The sequence below is a fragment of the Rutidosis leptorrhynchoides genome, chromosome 7 (assembly GCF_046630445.1).
Source record: "Rutidosis leptorrhynchoides isolate AG116_Rl617_1_P2 chromosome 7, CSIRO_AGI_Rlap_v1, whole genome shotgun sequence".
Taxonomy (NCBI): domain Eukaryota; kingdom Viridiplantae; phylum Streptophyta; class Magnoliopsida; order Asterales; family Asteraceae; genus Rutidosis; species Rutidosis leptorrhynchoides.
Window position 1 is genome coordinate 168,313,255 of NC_092339.1, and position 17,079 is coordinate 168,330,333.

Here is a 17,079-nt window from a genome sequence, read left to right on the forward strand (position 1 = left end):
TACAACAGGCATGTAGAATGGCTCACAAACTAGTGAACCAGATTGAGGAAAGAATTAAAGAACAGACGGCTGAAGAGGCCAATGTGAAGCAAGTCAAAAGAAAGTGGGAGGAAAATGGTGATAAGAATCACCAATACAACAACAACAGCAATTACAATAATAATCGCAACAATTATCCCAACAATCGCAACATCAATCGCAACTACAACAAACGGCCCAACAACAACAACAACAACAACAACAACAACAACAACAACAACAACAACAACAACAACAACAGCAACTACAACAATCATCCCAACAACAATAACAACCGCAACAACAACAACAATCAGAAGCAGCTATGCCAAAGGTGTGAAAAGTATCACTCGGGGTTCTGCACCAAATTTTGCAACAAGTGTAAAAGAAATGGTCATAGCGCGGTGAAGTGTGAGGTTTATGGACCAGGGGTTAACATAACAAAAGGAACAAATGGTGTTGGAACGAGTAATGGCGGAGTAAGTAGTGTCGGAGCAAGTTATGCCAATGTAGTTTGTTATAAATGTGGAAAATCGGGCCACATTATTAGAAATTTCCCGAACCAGGAGAACACGAATGGACAAGGCAGCGGAAGACTTTTCAATATTAATGCGGCAGAGGCACAGGAAGACCCGGAGCTTGTTACAGGTACGTTTCTTATTGACAATAAATCTGCTTACGTTTTATTTGATTCGGGTGCGGATAGAAGCTATATGAGTAGAGATTTTTGTGCTAAATTAAGTTGTCCATTGACACCATTGGATAGTAAATTTTTACTCGAATTAGTAAACGGTAAATTAATTGCAGCAGATAATATATGCCGGAATCGAGAAATTAAACTGGGTAGCGAAATATTTAAGATTGATTTGATACCAGTAGAGTTATGGAGTTTTGATGTAATAGTTAGCATGGACTGGCTGAAGAAGGTGAAAGCAGAGATCGTATGTTATAAAAATGCAATTCGCATTGTACGAGAAGAAGGAGAACCCTTAATGGTGTACGGAGAAAAGGGCAACATGAAGCTACATCTTATTAGTAATTTGAAGGCACAAAAACTAATAAGAAAAGGTTGCTATGCTGTTCTAGCACACGTCGAGAAAGTACAAACTGAAGAAAAGAGCATCAATGATGTTCCCGTCGCAAAAGAATTTCCCGATGTATTTCCGAAAGAATTACCGGGACTACCTCCACATCGATCTGTTGAATTTCAAATAGATCTTGTACCAGGAGCTGCACCAATAGCTCGTGCTCCTTATAGACTCGCACCCAGCGAGATGAAAGAACTGCAAAGCCAACTGCAAGAACTATTAGAATGTGGTTTCATTCGACCAAGCACATCACCATGGGGAGCTCCTGTTTTGTTTGTCAAGAAGAAGGATGGTACATTTAGGTTGTGTATTGACTACAGAGAGTTGAACAAACTTACCATCAAAAACCGTTTCCACTGCCGAGAATTGACGACTTATTTGATCAACTACAAGGCTCGTCAGTTTATTCGAAGATCGATTTACGTTCTGGATATCATCAAATGTGAGTAAAGGAGGATGATATTCCAAAAACTGCTTTTAGGACGCGTTATGGTCATTACGAGTTTATGGTTATGCCGTTTGGATTGACTAACGCACCAGCTGTGTTCATGGACCTTATGAACCGAGTGTGTGGGCCATATCTTGACAAGTTTGTCATTGTTTTCATCGATGACATACTTATTTACTCAAAGAATGATTAAGAGCACGAAGAACATTTGAGAAAAGTCCTAGAAGTATTGAGGAAAGAAAAACTGTACGCTAAGTTTTCAAAGTGTGCATTTTGGTTGGAAGAAGTTCAATTCCTCGGTCACATAGTGAACAAAGAAGGTATCCAGGTGGACCCGGCAAAGATCGAAACCGTTGAAAAGTGGGAAACCCCAAAAACTCTGAAGCATATACGTCAATTTTTAGGATTGGCTGGTTACTACAGAAGATTCATCCAAGATTTCTCCAAAATAGCAAAACCCTTGACTGCATTAACGCATAAAGGGAAGAAATTTGAATGGAAGGATGAACAAGAGAAGGCGTTTCAATTATTGAAGAAAAAGCTAACTACGGCACCTATATTGTCATTGCCTGAAGAGAATGATGATTTTGTGATTTATTGTGACGCATCAAAGCAAGGTCTCGGTTGTGTATTAATGCAACGAATGAAGGTGATTGCTTATGCGTCTAGACAATTGAAGATTCACGAGTAAAATTATACGACGCATGATTTGGAATTAGGCGCGGTTGTTTTTGTATTAAAGACTTGGAGGCACTACTTATATGGGGTCAAAAGTATTATATATACCGACCACAAAAGTCTTCAACACATATTTAATCAGAAACAACTGAATATGAGGCAGCGTAGGTGGATTGAATTGTTGAATGATTACGACTTTGAGATTCGTTACCACCCGGGGAAGGCAAATGTGGTAGCCGACGCCTTGAGCAGAAAGGACAGAGAACCCATTCGAGTAAAATCTATGAATATAATGATTCACACTAACCTTACTACTCAAATAAAGGAGGCGCAACAAGGAGTTTTAAAAGAGGGATATTTAAAGGATGAAATACCCAAAGGATCGGAGAAGCATCTTAATATTCGGGAAGACGGAACCCGGTATAGGGCTGAAAGAATTTGGGTACCAAAATTTGGAGATATGAGAGAAATGGTACTTAGAGAAGCTCATAAAACCAGATACTCAATACATCCTGGAACGGGGAAGATGTACAAGGATCTTAAGAAACATTTTTGATGGAATTCAACATAATAACAAGTTTCTTGATGTTAATAGAATCATGAAACCAATTCGTTTTAGTTATAACAAGCGGAAGCACAATTAGTAAGAAAACAAGTTTATATGCATAACCATTTTTAATTGAATTCCATATAGTTATCAAGTTATGAAATAATGCTTACATATAACAAAGAAGGAAGAAGATTATACCTCCTCTAAGATGAGTTAGGAGCTGAATTTGGACAGCAATATGGATGATAAAGATGATGGAATAAAGCCTCTAACTTGAAGCCTCAAGCAAGTGATACCCCAAGCAATCAAACACCAACACCTTCCTTTAATTAGTTAGGATTTTTGACACATAAAAGAGCAAGATTAACAAGCTTAAACCCTTCCTTTCTCTCCCAAATAATTCGGCCAGCAGGCTGTACAAAGAGAAGGAGAGAGTTTTGATATTACTTGTGCCTTATTCTTGTTTGAATGCATGTATAAGTCTCTCCATAGTTCAAGATACAAGCATGCTCTCTTAAGGACTTGTGCCATCTTAAAATCAACAAAACCAAGCATGGGTTTAGTGTCTTGGGACACCAAAAAACCGTCCACCCATGGGTGGTCAAGAGGGTTTTTTTTAATTTTTTTATTTAACATGTTATTTATACATACATGTAATAAAAACCCATGTTTTGTTAAGTTAATTCCCTTTTATAAACCATTTTATAAAATATAACACATCTTAATTATTTAAAACCTATAAATAATTAAATCCTCATCATATAAATTATCCAAATAATTTATCTCAAGTAATAATATTTTAGAAAACCGATTTTCTAAAATCCAAGTGTCGCATATTCATTTAATGATCCATTCATTAAGATTAAATACGATTAAGGTGTCGGTAAGCTTGTCATTGGGTATGACCCGACTTGGATCATAACATATTAGCCACATTAATTTAATATGTCTCTTGGGCATACGGAAAAACCTTCAATCTCCCACTTGCACGAGAAACATAAGAAATTAATGCAAGTGATGGATACCACCTAACGACCGTCCATCACCCCCAATATGTTATGACTTTGTGCCATTCAATAACATCATCCCTTTCGAGTTCCACCTCGAATATGAATAGGTAAATCTTTCATTATTTCCTTTCGTCCTAGATGTCATGTTAAATCCAAGAGATACAGAGTGATCACTCTCTTTTAGATTTAACTTTATCAGGCCTTAGACATCTGACTCTCAACGAATAAGAGGGACAAATTCCATCTTGACTACATACGTCCTAAATATATACCTTGCATTATACCTGAGCTCTTCCTTGTGAGCTACCATATTTCAGAATAGCGAAGGAAAGAATCAAGGCACAATACTTGGTAAATATCCGAACCCAATATGTATCTCAGGTCAGAGGATACAATGATATTCGCCTTTACTCAAGATTACAAGTGATCAACCACAAAGGCTCTATTTAGTAAGTCTTGAGAGCGGGTCTTCCAATATTTGTGTTCCACAAATATCTATGAACCTTGGTTGCAACCTTGCCCCACATTCATCCCGTGAATGTATACCAATCCAAGTTCATAATAGTCTAAACCTCACACTTGTTCCCACGAATGTGATCGACTACGGAATTTTAGAATAATTACTTATTCATGGATAAAATATGCAAAATAGGAACATGACTCAAAATAAATTAATACCATAATTATATTAATGAGTTTGAACAATTTCGTTCCGTTACAATACTTAAACAGATCATGACCAATCACTAGAATATCGAAGCCCTAATGCACAAACATGTCCATTATGTTTTGCTCCATGTAAGAGCTTCGTGAGAGGATCCGCTATATTGAGATCTGTGTGAACTTTGCGAATACATATCTTTCCCTTTTCAACTTCATCCCTTATGTAGTTGAATCTCCGCTCAATGTGACGGGTCTTTTGGTGAGCACGAGGTTCCTTGATTTGAGCAATCGCACCCTCGTTGTCACAAAAGATCTCAAGAGGGTCCTGAATGGAAGGGACTACTCCTAAGTCGTCGATGAATTTCTTCATCCATGCAGCTTCCTGAGCTGCCAATGATGCGGCGATGTACTCCAACTCTGTAGTGGATAAAGCAACAACATCCTGTTTTGAGCTCTTCCAAGAGACCGCACCACCATTTAATGTGAAGACATAACCGGACTGTGATCGAGAATCATCTCGATCAGTTTGGAAACTCGCGTCCACGTAACCTTTTACAGCGAGTTCCTCCTCACCAGACCCATATATTAGAAACATATCCTTAGTTCTCCTAAGGTATTTCAATATACTTTTGACAGCAATCCAATGACTGTTGCCTGGGTTATTCTGGTATCTACTTGTCAGGCTTAGAGCGCATGACACATACGGTCTCGTGGATATCATTGCATACATGATTGACCCAATAGCAGATGCATATGGGACTTTCTTCATTCTCTCCTGTTCATCTTTCGTGGTGGGGCACTGAGATGAACTGAGAAGTGTTCCCTTTTGAATAGGTACCAAACCTTTCTTAGAGTTCTCCATCTTGAACCTTTTCAAGATCTTTTCAATGTATGCAGTTTGATTCAAACCTATCAATTTCTTGGATCTATCCCTGTAGATTCCAATCCCCAAAACGTATTGTGCTTCTCCAAGATCCTTAATGGAGAAGCATTTGCTTAACCAAGTTTTAACACCTTGCATTGCCGGAATATCATTTCCAAATAACAATATATCATCCACATATAGTACAAGGAACATGATAGTGCTCCCACTAGCTTTCTTGTATACACAAGCTTCATCACCATTTTTAATGAAGCCAAATTTCTTGGCCTCCTCATTAAAACGATGATTCCACATTCTAGATGCTTGTTTCAATCCGTAGATTGACTTCTTTAACTTGCATACCTTTTCAGGATATTTCAAATCAATAAAACCCTCAGGCTGAACCATATAGACATCTTCCTCAAGATGTCTGTTTAGGAAAGCGGTCTTGACATCCATCTGCCATATTTCATAATCATAATGAGCAGCAATGGCAAGTAATATCCTAATAGACTTTAGCATCGCCACAGGCGAAAAAGTTTCATCATAGTCAACCCCTTGAGTTTGAGTGAAACCTTTTGCTATAAGTCTAGCTTTATATGTATCCAAGTTTCCATGTATGTCGGTTTTCATTTTGAACAGCCATTTACAATCAACTAGCCTAGAGCCAGGAGGTTGCGCAACAAGTTCCCAAACTTGGTTGTCATACATGGATTGCATCTCAGCGTTCATGGCTTCCTGCCATTTATCCTTATCAATCCTTGATAAAGCATCATGGTAGTTTGTTGGCTCATCCAAATCAACTACATAGCAACCATCCATGAGAAACCCATATCTCTCAGGAGGATTACTAATCCTACCAGATCTGCAAACGTCTTGTGTATTTTGATCATCCATTTGATCACTCTCAACATTTTCATGTTGAGTGCTAGTGTCAGCCAATTGTGTATCATCTACTTGATCTTGAACCTCCTCAAGATCTATCTTCCTTTTACTATTTCCTTCCATTAGGAACTTAGTTTCAAGGAATTCCGCCTTCCGAGCAACAAATACATTCTGCTCGGATGGATCATAGAAATAATATCCCATATCATCCTTGGGATATCCTATGAAGATACACTTCGTGGATCGAGCATTCAACTTATTAGGGACGTAACGCTTAGGGTAAGCTTCACATCCCCATACCTTTAAGTATGGTAGAGATGGAGGTTTTTCAAACCACATCTCATGAGGTGTTCGTTCCACTTTCTTGGTTGGGGCCATATTTAAAATACGAGCCGCTGAGCATAGACAATAACCCCAGAATGATAGAGGTAACGAGCTTCTAGCCATCATAGATCGAACCATATCCATTAGGGTTCGGTTCCTCCTTTCGGACACACCATTAAGCTGTGGTGTCCCGGGTGGAGTAAGTTGCGAGATAATCCCACAACTTCTAATATGGTCTTGGAAGGCATCGCCTAGGTATTCACCTCCTCTATCGGTTCGAAGTACCTTAGTTGTCTTATTGAGTTGATTTTGTACTTCGTTTTGATACTCTTTGAATGCTTCAAAAGTTTCGTCCTTATGTCTTAACAAGTAGACATATCCGAAACGACTGAAGTCATCAATGAAAGTAACGAAGTATCTTTCACCATTCCCAGCTATGGGCTTAAAGGGTCCACATACATCCGAATGTATTTATCCCAATAAGTCCTTAGCCCTTTCGTAGGTCCCTTTGAAAGGTGCTTTAGTCATTTTGCCTTGTAAACAAGATTCACATACATCAAACGAGTCTAGTTCATTTGATTTCAAAAGGCCATTCTTTTAGAGTGTATGCATTCGATTCTTGTTTATGTGATCAAGGCGACAATGCCATAAGTAGGAATCCCTCAAATCCCTTTTGAGTTTCTTGGTGCTAGTATGGTATATTGAGCTACTAGATGATGTGTCATCATGAACCAATTCATAAATTCCATTTGAAGGCGAAGCCTTAAAATAAAATACATTATCTAAATAAACGTGGACATCATCATTAACAAATTTAAGATAAAAACCACATTGTTTTAAACGGGAAACTGAAATAATGTTTCGGCATAAATCCGGTGCATACAAAACATTGTTCAAAATAAGTTCCAAACCACTTGGAAGTTTTAATACAAAGTCTCCTTGAGCCTTCACTTGCACTTTGGCTCCATTACCCATAAAGAGACTTGATGTTCCCATTTGCTTGCTACTTCTTTTGAACCCCTGCAAAGAATTGCAAATGTGAGTTCCACATCCAGTGTCTAATACCCATGTATTAGAAGAAGTAATACTAAGCTCTATATATACCATATATATGTTACCTGAGGATTGCCCAGCATCCCTCTTTTCCTTCAACTCCTTAAGGTAGACCGGGCAATTGCGTTTCCAGTGACCCATTTCACCGCAACCGAAGCACGGGTCTTCCTTGGGGTTTGCTTGTCCGGCAACCTTTTGCTTCTTGTTCTTGTTTTTGGTTGGGGTAACCATCCTCCCCTTTCCCTTGCCTTGATGGGCGGGTCCTTTCCTCTTAGCCGCCTTTGGCTTAGAGGTGTTATTACCTTTGGACCCACCATCATTGACCATTAGCACGGCTAAAGCCCTCTTACCCATGCTAGTTTCCGCCGTTCTAAGCATGCCATGAAGTTCGCCAATGGTCTTATCCATCCCATTCATATTGTAATTAATTACAAATTGGTCAAACCTCTTTGACAAGGAGTTTAGGATAAGATCCGTGGCAAGCTCATTAGATATGTTTAGATTGAGACGGTTTGCGCGATCAATGAGGCTCTTCATCTTAAGGACATAAGATGAAACGGATTGGGAGTCGTCCATACGACATGCATGAAGCGCTCGGACCGTTTCAAAGCGCTCGACACGAGCTTGTTGAAGGAACATCTCCTTCAATTGCGTGATCATGTCGTATGCAGTGTGATGCTCGAAATCCTTTTGGAGTTCGGGTATCATAGTCCCAAGCATTAGGCAAGCGACTTGCACCGAATCGGCGTAATACTTATCCCAATAAGCCATGCCTTCCGTATCATCCTCATCGGGTTGATCGGGAATGGGGTCTTCCAACACATACGCCTTATCCTCAAGTTTGAGGACAATCCTAAGATTGCGGAACCAATCCATAAAGTTCGTATGGTTGAGTTTGTCTTTCTCGAGGAGAGATCTTAACGATAGGTTGTTCAAGTTAATAGGTGTGTTTTGCATGTTGTTGTTATTGGCGGCCATCTACAAAATTTAACAAAGTTCATTTAAGTATCGATTTTAAATTTAACAATAAATACCCTTTAAATCCAATTGATCTATATATTAAATTTTAGAATCCAACGGTAAACCAAATTTCGGTTAGGTGACCTTTATCCCGTCATTTGATTTAGCTAGGTAGTCATTATATGACAATTGCAATCCTTTTGCAACTTCTAAATTATGGGATCATGCAATCCTTTTGCATGGCATATTTATCCCATCAACACCTATTTGTTCCTCATGCTTCGGTGACCCTAAGTTCATGATTCCCAAATCAAGTCGTCCTACTTGTGTAAACGTGTAATCTTAACATACAAGTGGTTAGGTAACCTTTATCCCACAAACATGCAAAATTCACCTTAATCATATTAGTTTGTTCATGATGGTTAGGTGACCTTTATCCCATCATGAGTTCCCTAATATGTCTAAGTGTCACATAAAAGGATGGCGTTTAACTTGTTTACCTTGTTTGTTAAAGGGATTTTAAGTTTTCATTATTTCTAGTATGAGAAAACTTTTATGCCATACACCAACATGCATTTAGTGTATGGTTCATTTGAAATCTATTTTCAAGTCATGTAATTTTAGCCAATTACTTGATATAAACCATTTTATACATATGATCCTTATCATGTTCTTAATAACCGTTTATTAGCGTCTTTTGCCATTTCAATTTAACCGATTAAATTGTAGTTTGGTACATTTCATGTTGTTAATAATTTAACCAATTAAATAGTAGTTTTGCTTGTTGTTAACTTGTGTGATAACTTGTTGTAGTAACATACACAATCCACAATCATACAAGAAATTAAAACAACCACGCATGCAAAACAAATGTTCACAATCAAGCCTTTGGTAGACATTTTGTTTAGCCAAAAACAAAATGCCACCGGGTAATGGGACAAACACAAAGTAAGAGGTTTTAACCTCCCACTAAACCTTGCTTCCACATGCTTCTTGAGTTCTTCCTTGTGATCTTCATGCATCTTCATCTTGTTACAAAATATATCCTAATACATTTTGTCTAAAAAATGAAAATACAACCTAATCTATTTTATATGCCAAATATAAAATAAATTACATAACCAAATGAATAAATATTATTACAAACCAAATTGAATGAATATTACAACCATATTGAAATTAACAAATCAACCAAACAAACATTCATTCAACCATAAGGTCTAGGCTATGATTGTGAACAACAACATATGAACAAAATTGACCAATTTGCAAGTTCCAAACCCTCTTGGAACCTCCAAGAATTCGGCCACCATTACAAACCCACCCAAACCCGAACATTTTTACATTCCATATTCATGCATGTGAATGGAATGCAAAAATAGTGGGTTTAAAGACCATATTGAAGCATATTTCAACAACTTCGGCTCTAGATACCATTGATGGAATTCAACATAATAACAAGTTTCTTGATGTTAATAGAATCATGAAACCAATTCGTTTTAGTTATAACAAGCGGAAGCACAATTAGTAAGAAAATAAGTTTATATGCATAACCATTTTTAATTGAATTCCATATAGTTATCAAGTTATGAAATAATGCTTACATATAACAAAGAAGGAAGAAGATTATACCTCCTCTAAGATGAGTTAGGAGCTGAATTTGGACAGCAATATGGATGATAAAGATGATGGAATAAAGCCTCTAACTTGAAGCCTCAAGCAAGTGATACCCCAAGCAATCAAACACCAACACCTTCCTTTAATTAGTTAGGATTTTTGACACATAAAAGAGCAAGATTAACAAGCTTAAACCCTTCCTTTCTCTCCCAAATAATTCGGCCAGCAGGCTGTACAAAGAGAAGGAGAGAGTTTTGATATTACTTGTGCCTTATTCTTGTTTGAATGCATGTATAAGTCTCTCCATAGTTCAAGATACAAGCATGCTCTCTTAAGGACTTGTGCCATCTTAAAATCAACAAAACCAAGCATGGGTTTAGTGTCTTGGGACACCAAAAAACCGTCCACCCATGGGTGGTCAAGAGGGTTTTTTTTTAATTTTTTTATTTAACATGTTATTTATACATACATGTAATAAAAACCCATGTTTTGTTAAGTTAATTCCCTTTTATAAACCATTTTATAAAATATAACACATCTTAATTATTTAAAACCTATAAATAATTAAATCCTCATCATATAAATTATCCAAATAATTTATCTCAAGTAATAATATTTTAGAAAACCGATTTTCTAAAATCCAAGTGTCGCGTATTCATTTAATGATCCATTCATTAAGATTAAATACGATTAAGGTGTCGGTAAGCTTGTCATTGGGTATGACCCGACTTGGATCATAACATATTAGCCACATTAATTTAATATGTCTCTTGGGCATACGGAAAAACCTTCAATTTTTGGTGGCCAGGTATGAAAACCGATATTGCTAAATATGTAGAAGAATGTTTGGCGTGTTCTAAGGTCAAAGCTGAACATCAGAAACCATCAGGTCTACTACAACAACCTGAAATCCCGGAATGGAAATGGGAAAACATTACCATGGATTTCAATACTAAATTGCCAAGGACTGCAAGTGGTTATGATACTATTTGGGTAATAGTTGATCGTCTCACCAAGTCAGCACACTTCCTGCCAATAAAAGAAGATGACAAGATGGAGAAGTTAGCACGACTGTATTTGAAGGAAGTCGTCTCCAGACATGGAATACCAATCTCTATTATCTCTGATAGGGATGGCAGATTTATTTCAAGATTCTGGCAGACATTACAGCAAGCATTGGGAACTCGTCTAGACATGAGTACTGCCTATCATCCACAAACTGATGGGCAGAGCGAAAGGAAGATACAAATGCTTAAAGACATGCTACGAGCTTGTGTTATTGATTTCGAAAACAGTTGGGATCGACATCTACCGTTAGCAGAATTTTCCTACAACAACAGCTACCATTCAAGCATTGAGATGGTGCCGTTTGAAGTACTTTATGGTAGAAAGTGCAGGTCTCCGATTTGTTGGAGTGAAGTGGGGGATAGACAGATTACGGGTTCGGAGATAATACAAGAAACTACCGAGAAAATCATCCAAATTCAACAAAGATTGAAGACCGCCCAGAGTCGACAAAAGAGCTATGCGGACAGTAAAAGAAAAGATATAGAGTTTGAAATTGGAGAAATGGTCATGCTTAAGGTTTCACCTTGGAAAGGCGTTGTTCGATTTGGTAAATGGGGGAAACTAAATCCAAGGTACATTGGACCATTCAAGATTATAGATCGTGTCGGACCAGTAGCTTACCAACTGGAGCTACCTCAACAACTCGCGGCTGTACATAACACTTTCCACGTCTCAAATTTGAAGAAATGTTTTGCTAAAGAAGATCTCACTATTCCGTTGGACGAAATCCAAATAAATGAAAAACTTCAATTCATTGAAGAACCCGTCGAAATAATGGATCGTGAGGTTAAGAGACTTAAACAAAACAAGATACCGATTGTTAAGGTTCGATGGAATGCTCGTAGAGGACCCGAGTTCACCTAGGAGCGTGAAGATCAGATGAAGAAGAAATACCCGCATTTATTTCCAGAAGATACGTCAACACCTCCAACTGCTTAAAATTTCGGGACGAAATTTATTTAACGGGTAGGTACTGTAGTGACCCGAACTTTTCCATGTTTATATATATATTAAATGAAATTGTTATTTACATGATTAAGTGTTTCCAACATGTTAAGCAATCAAACTTGTTAAGACTTGATTAATTGAAATAGGTTTCATATAGACAATTGACCACCCAAGTTGACCGGTGATTCACGAACGTTAAAACTTGTAAAAACTATATGATGACATATATATGTTTATATATATAGTTAACATGATTTTTTTATAAGTATGTATCTCATTAGGTATTTTAACAATGAGTTATATACATAAAAATGAGACTATTAATTTAAGAAACTCGAAAACGATATATATAACGATTATCGTTATAACAACGTCTTACTAGGTACATATGAATCATATTAAGATATTGATACACTTGGTTAATTATGTTAAATTATAAGTAAATATATTATTAAGTGTATTAACAATGAAATACATATGTAAAAATAAGACTACTAACTTAATGATTTCGAAACGAGACATATATGTAACGATTATCGTTGTAACGACATTTAACTGTATATATATCATACTAAGATATATTATATATCATAATATCATGATAATATAACAATTTAACATCTCATTTGTTATAATAAACAATGGGTTTACAACATTCAACAAGATCGTTAACCTAAAGGTTTCAAAACAACATTTACATGTAACGACTAACGATGACTTAATGACTCAGTTAAAATGTATATACATGTAGTGTTTTAATATGTATTCATACACTTTTGAAAGACTTCAAGACACTTATCAAAATACTTCTACTTAACAAAAATGCTTACAATTACATCCTCGTTCAGTTTCATCAACAATTCTACTCGTATGCACCCGTATTCGTACTCGTACAATACACATCTTTTAGATGTATGTACTATTGGTATATACACTCCAATGATCAGCTCTTAGCAGCCTATGTGAGTCACCTAACACATGTGGGAACCATCATTTGGCAACTAGCATGAAATATCTCATAAAATTACAAAAATATGAGTAATCATTCATGACTTATTTACATGAAAACAAAATTACATATCCTTTATATCTAATCCATACACCAACGACCAAAAACACCTACAAACACTTTCATTCTTTAATTTTTTTCATCTAATTTATCTCTCTCAAGTTCTATCTTCAAGTTCTAAGTGTTCTTCATAAATTCCAAAAGTTCTAGTTTCATAAAATCAAGAATACTTCCAAGATTGCAAGTTTACTTCCAAGTTTTCTAAATCCATTCCAAGTAATCATCCAAGATTAAGAAACCTTTGTTACTTACAGTAGGTTATATTTCTAATACAAGGTAATAATCATATTCAAACTTTAATTCAATTTCTATAACTATAACAATCTTATTTCGAGTGGAAATCTTACTTGAAATTGTTTTCGTGTCATGATTCTGCTTCAAGAACTTTCAAGCCATCCAAGGATCCTTTGAAGCTAGATCTATTTTTCTCATTTCCAGTAGGTTTATCCAAGGAACTTGAGGTAATAATGATGTTCATAACATCATTCAATTCATACATATAAAGCTATCTTATTCGAAGGTTTAAACTTGTAATCACTAGAACATAGTTTAGTTAATTCTAAACTTGTTCGCAAATAAAAGTTAATCCTTCTAACTTGACTTTTAAAATCAACTAAACACATGTTATATATCTATATGATATGCTAACTTAATGATTTAAAACCTGGAAACACGAAAAACACTGTAAAACCGGATTTACGCCGTCGTAGTAACACCGCGGGCTGTTTTGGGTTAGTTAATTAAAAACTATGATAAACTTTGATTTAAAAGTTTTTATTCTAGGAAAATGATTTTTATTATGAACATGAAACTATATCCAAAAATTATGGTTAAACTCAAAGTGGAAGTATGTTTTCTAAAATGGTCATCTAGACGTCGTTCTTTCGACTGAAATGACTACCTTTACAAAAACGACTTGTAACTTATTTTTCCGACTATAAACCTATACTTTTTCTGTTTAGATTCATAAAATAGAGTTCAATATAAAACCATAGCAATTTGATTCACTCAAAACGGATTTAAAATGAAGAAGTTATGGGTAAAACAAGATTGGATAATTTTTCTCATTTTAGCTACGTGAAAATTGGTAACAAATCTATTTCAACCATAACTTAATCAACTTGTATTGTATATTATGTAATCTTGAGATACCATTGACACGTATACAATGTTTCAACCTATCATGTCGAAACATCTATATATATTTCGGAACAACCATAGACACTCTATATGTGAATGTTGGAGTTAGCTATACAGGGTTGAGGTTGATTCCAAAATATATATAGTTTGAGCTGTGATCAATACTGAGATACGTATACACTGGGTCGTGGATTGATTCAAGATAATATTTATCGATTTATTTCTATACATCTAAATGTGGACAACTAGTTGTAGGTTACTAACGAGGACAGCTGACTTAATAAACTTAAAACATTAAAATATATTAAAAGTGTTGTAAATATATTTTGAACATACTTTTATATATTTGTACTTATTGTTATAGGTTCGTGAATCAACCAGTGGCCAAGTCTTACTTCCCGACGAAGTAAAAATCTGTGAAAGTGAGTTATAGTCCCACTTTTAAAATCTAATATTTTTGGGATGAGAATACATGCAGGTTTTATAAATGATTTACAAAATAGACACAAGTACGTGAAACTACATTCTATGGTTGAATTATCGAAATCGAATATGCCCCTTTTTAGTAAGTCTGGTAATCTAAGAATTAGGGAACAGACACCCTAATTGACGCGAATCCTAAAGATAGATCTATTGGGCCTAACAAGCCCCATCCAAAGTACCGGATGCTTTAGTACTTCGAAATTTATATCATATCCGAAGGGTGTTCCGGAATGATGGGGATATTCTTATATATGCATCTTGTTAATGTCGGTTACCATGTGTTCACCATATGAATGATTTTTATCTCTATGTATGGGATGTGTATTGAAATATGAAATCTTGTGGTCTATTGTTACGATTTGATATATATAGGTTAAACCTATAACTCACCAACATTTTTGTTGACGTTTAAAGAATGTTTATTCTCAGGTGAATACTAAGAGCTTCCGCTGTTACATACTAAAATAAGGACAAGATTTGGAGTCCATGTTTGTATGATATTGTGTAAAAACTGCATTCAAGAAACTGATTTCGATGTAACATATTTGTATTGTAAACCATTATGTAATGGTCGTGTGTAAACAGGATATTTTAGATTATCATTATTTGATAATCTACATAAAGCTTTTTAAACCTTTATTTATGAAATAAAGGTTATGGTTTGTTTTAAAAATGAATGCAGTCTTTGAAAAATGTCTCATATAGAGGTCAAAACCTCGCAACGAAATCAATTAATATGGAACGTTTTTAATCAATAAGAACGGGACATTTCACATGTAAACTACACAATTATGTTTTGCCATATCTATTTCTGTTGGTCTCCATATCCACCTTGATATGGAGAACAATCTAATTTATTTTGTTTAAATTTTTATTGTGTTTTGTCTTTATGTTTTTTGTATTGAGGTTTTTTTATTGTTATTGACCTCTTTTGATTATCATAATCCACTCCCATTATAATTAAAATTAGACTTTCCAAATTCCTTTATAAAATTAAATTTAGAAGGAAATTAAAGTTATAAATAGTGCATTTATTGGAGTGCATACGTGTTAACCTACCAAGTCGATTGAGTAGCCCCCAAAATCTACTTTAAACCCTTACTTGTCAGAAAGCAAGTTGCATTCTTCTGATCTACTTTCTTCTGCTACAAGACCTCTCAAGTATACCTAACACAAAAACCTCAACTTCATTTTCCATCCTTTTTAAACTTTTTTCAAATAATAGAAAAATGGATCAAGTTTCAAGGAATATTGTAGATGCTCTTCCTAAAGACATACTTGGTGAAATCTTGTCAAGAGTAGGTCAAGAATCATCGGCTCAGTTGTCGGTTGCGAGATTGGTTTGCAAAGCCTTTCGTAAGCAATCCAAACATTATTTAGTTTTTCGAAGGCTTTCCTTAGATATGTGGCCTATATTAGCTTGGGGTATTCCGGAAGAAGGTTTATCTTTTCCATCAGTGTATGATAAATAAAAACCCTAATGCGATTTTTCGCTTGGGTTTGTTAGGTTATTTTGATGGAGTATACGCTGACTTAGGGCTTCGTTATTTAGAAGAAGCTCCAAACTGCAAACTTAAAGAGGAACTTTATGTTTATGGTTTGATCATGTTTTCCTCTCACGATTTAGAGGAAAAAGATATCGGTTTAAAAATTCTTAATGCCACATTTCCACAATTGTCGGATTTGGTGATTTTTGTCAGAATGAATGTTTATGGTTTGTCACGGAAACTATGGATAAGGAACCTCCATCCTTTTTCTGACTTGGCAACCATGTGCCCTATATCCGGCCACAAAGGTTATTTCCCACATGTTCATGGCTTTGAACTCACCATACCAGACTGTATGTCGTGTTTTTGGGCTTATAAGTTAGGACTTTTTGTAAATTGATTTAGGTATAATTAGATTTGTGTTATTATTATGTGAAAAAACTTTTGTTATTTTGTATAAAAGTTACTCATCTAATATTATTATAAATCTCGATTATGATATTAGTATAAATGTTTCATTTTTCCTTCTTATTTTGTATCAATTTAACTCATGTAATGTTGATCTTATTAATAGTACCATCTAAAATAATTAATTGATAAATAATGTTGATCATATATAAACCATAATAACTTCTAAAATTGGACTATTATATATAAACGAGATATATAATATGTTTATAAAATTGGACCATATTTTGAGCCTTATTTCCTAAAATGGCTCTTAATAA

General features: G+C 35.5%; 1 protein-coding gene across 1 annotated transcript; it reads left to right on the top strand.

Moving 5' to 3' along the window:
• The first annotated feature begins 16,093 nt into the window (after window positions 1-16,093).
• Window positions 16,094-16,751, top strand: LOC139859773 (putative F-box protein At1g67623). Its single transcript, XM_071848547.1, has 2 exons — window positions 16,094-16,289; window positions 16,372-16,751. The coding sequence occupies exons 1-2, from the start codon at window positions 16,094-16,096 to the stop codon at window positions 16,749-16,751; spliced, it is 576 nt and encodes a 191-aa protein (XP_071704648.1).
• The last annotated feature ends 328 nt before the right edge of the window (window positions 16,752-17,079 follow it).

What these genes read in the sequence shown, in the direction of transcription:
- LOC139859773 (XM_071848547.1), top strand. Translation starts at nt 16,094, where the DNA reads ATGGATCAAGTTTCAAGGAATATTGTAGATGCTCTTCCTAAAGACATA. An exon ending in GTGGCCTATATTAGCTTGGG is followed by an intron (nt 16,290 to 16,371) that starts GTATTCCGGAAG and finishes TGGGTTTGTTAG; the next exon opens with GTTATTTTGATGGAGTATAC.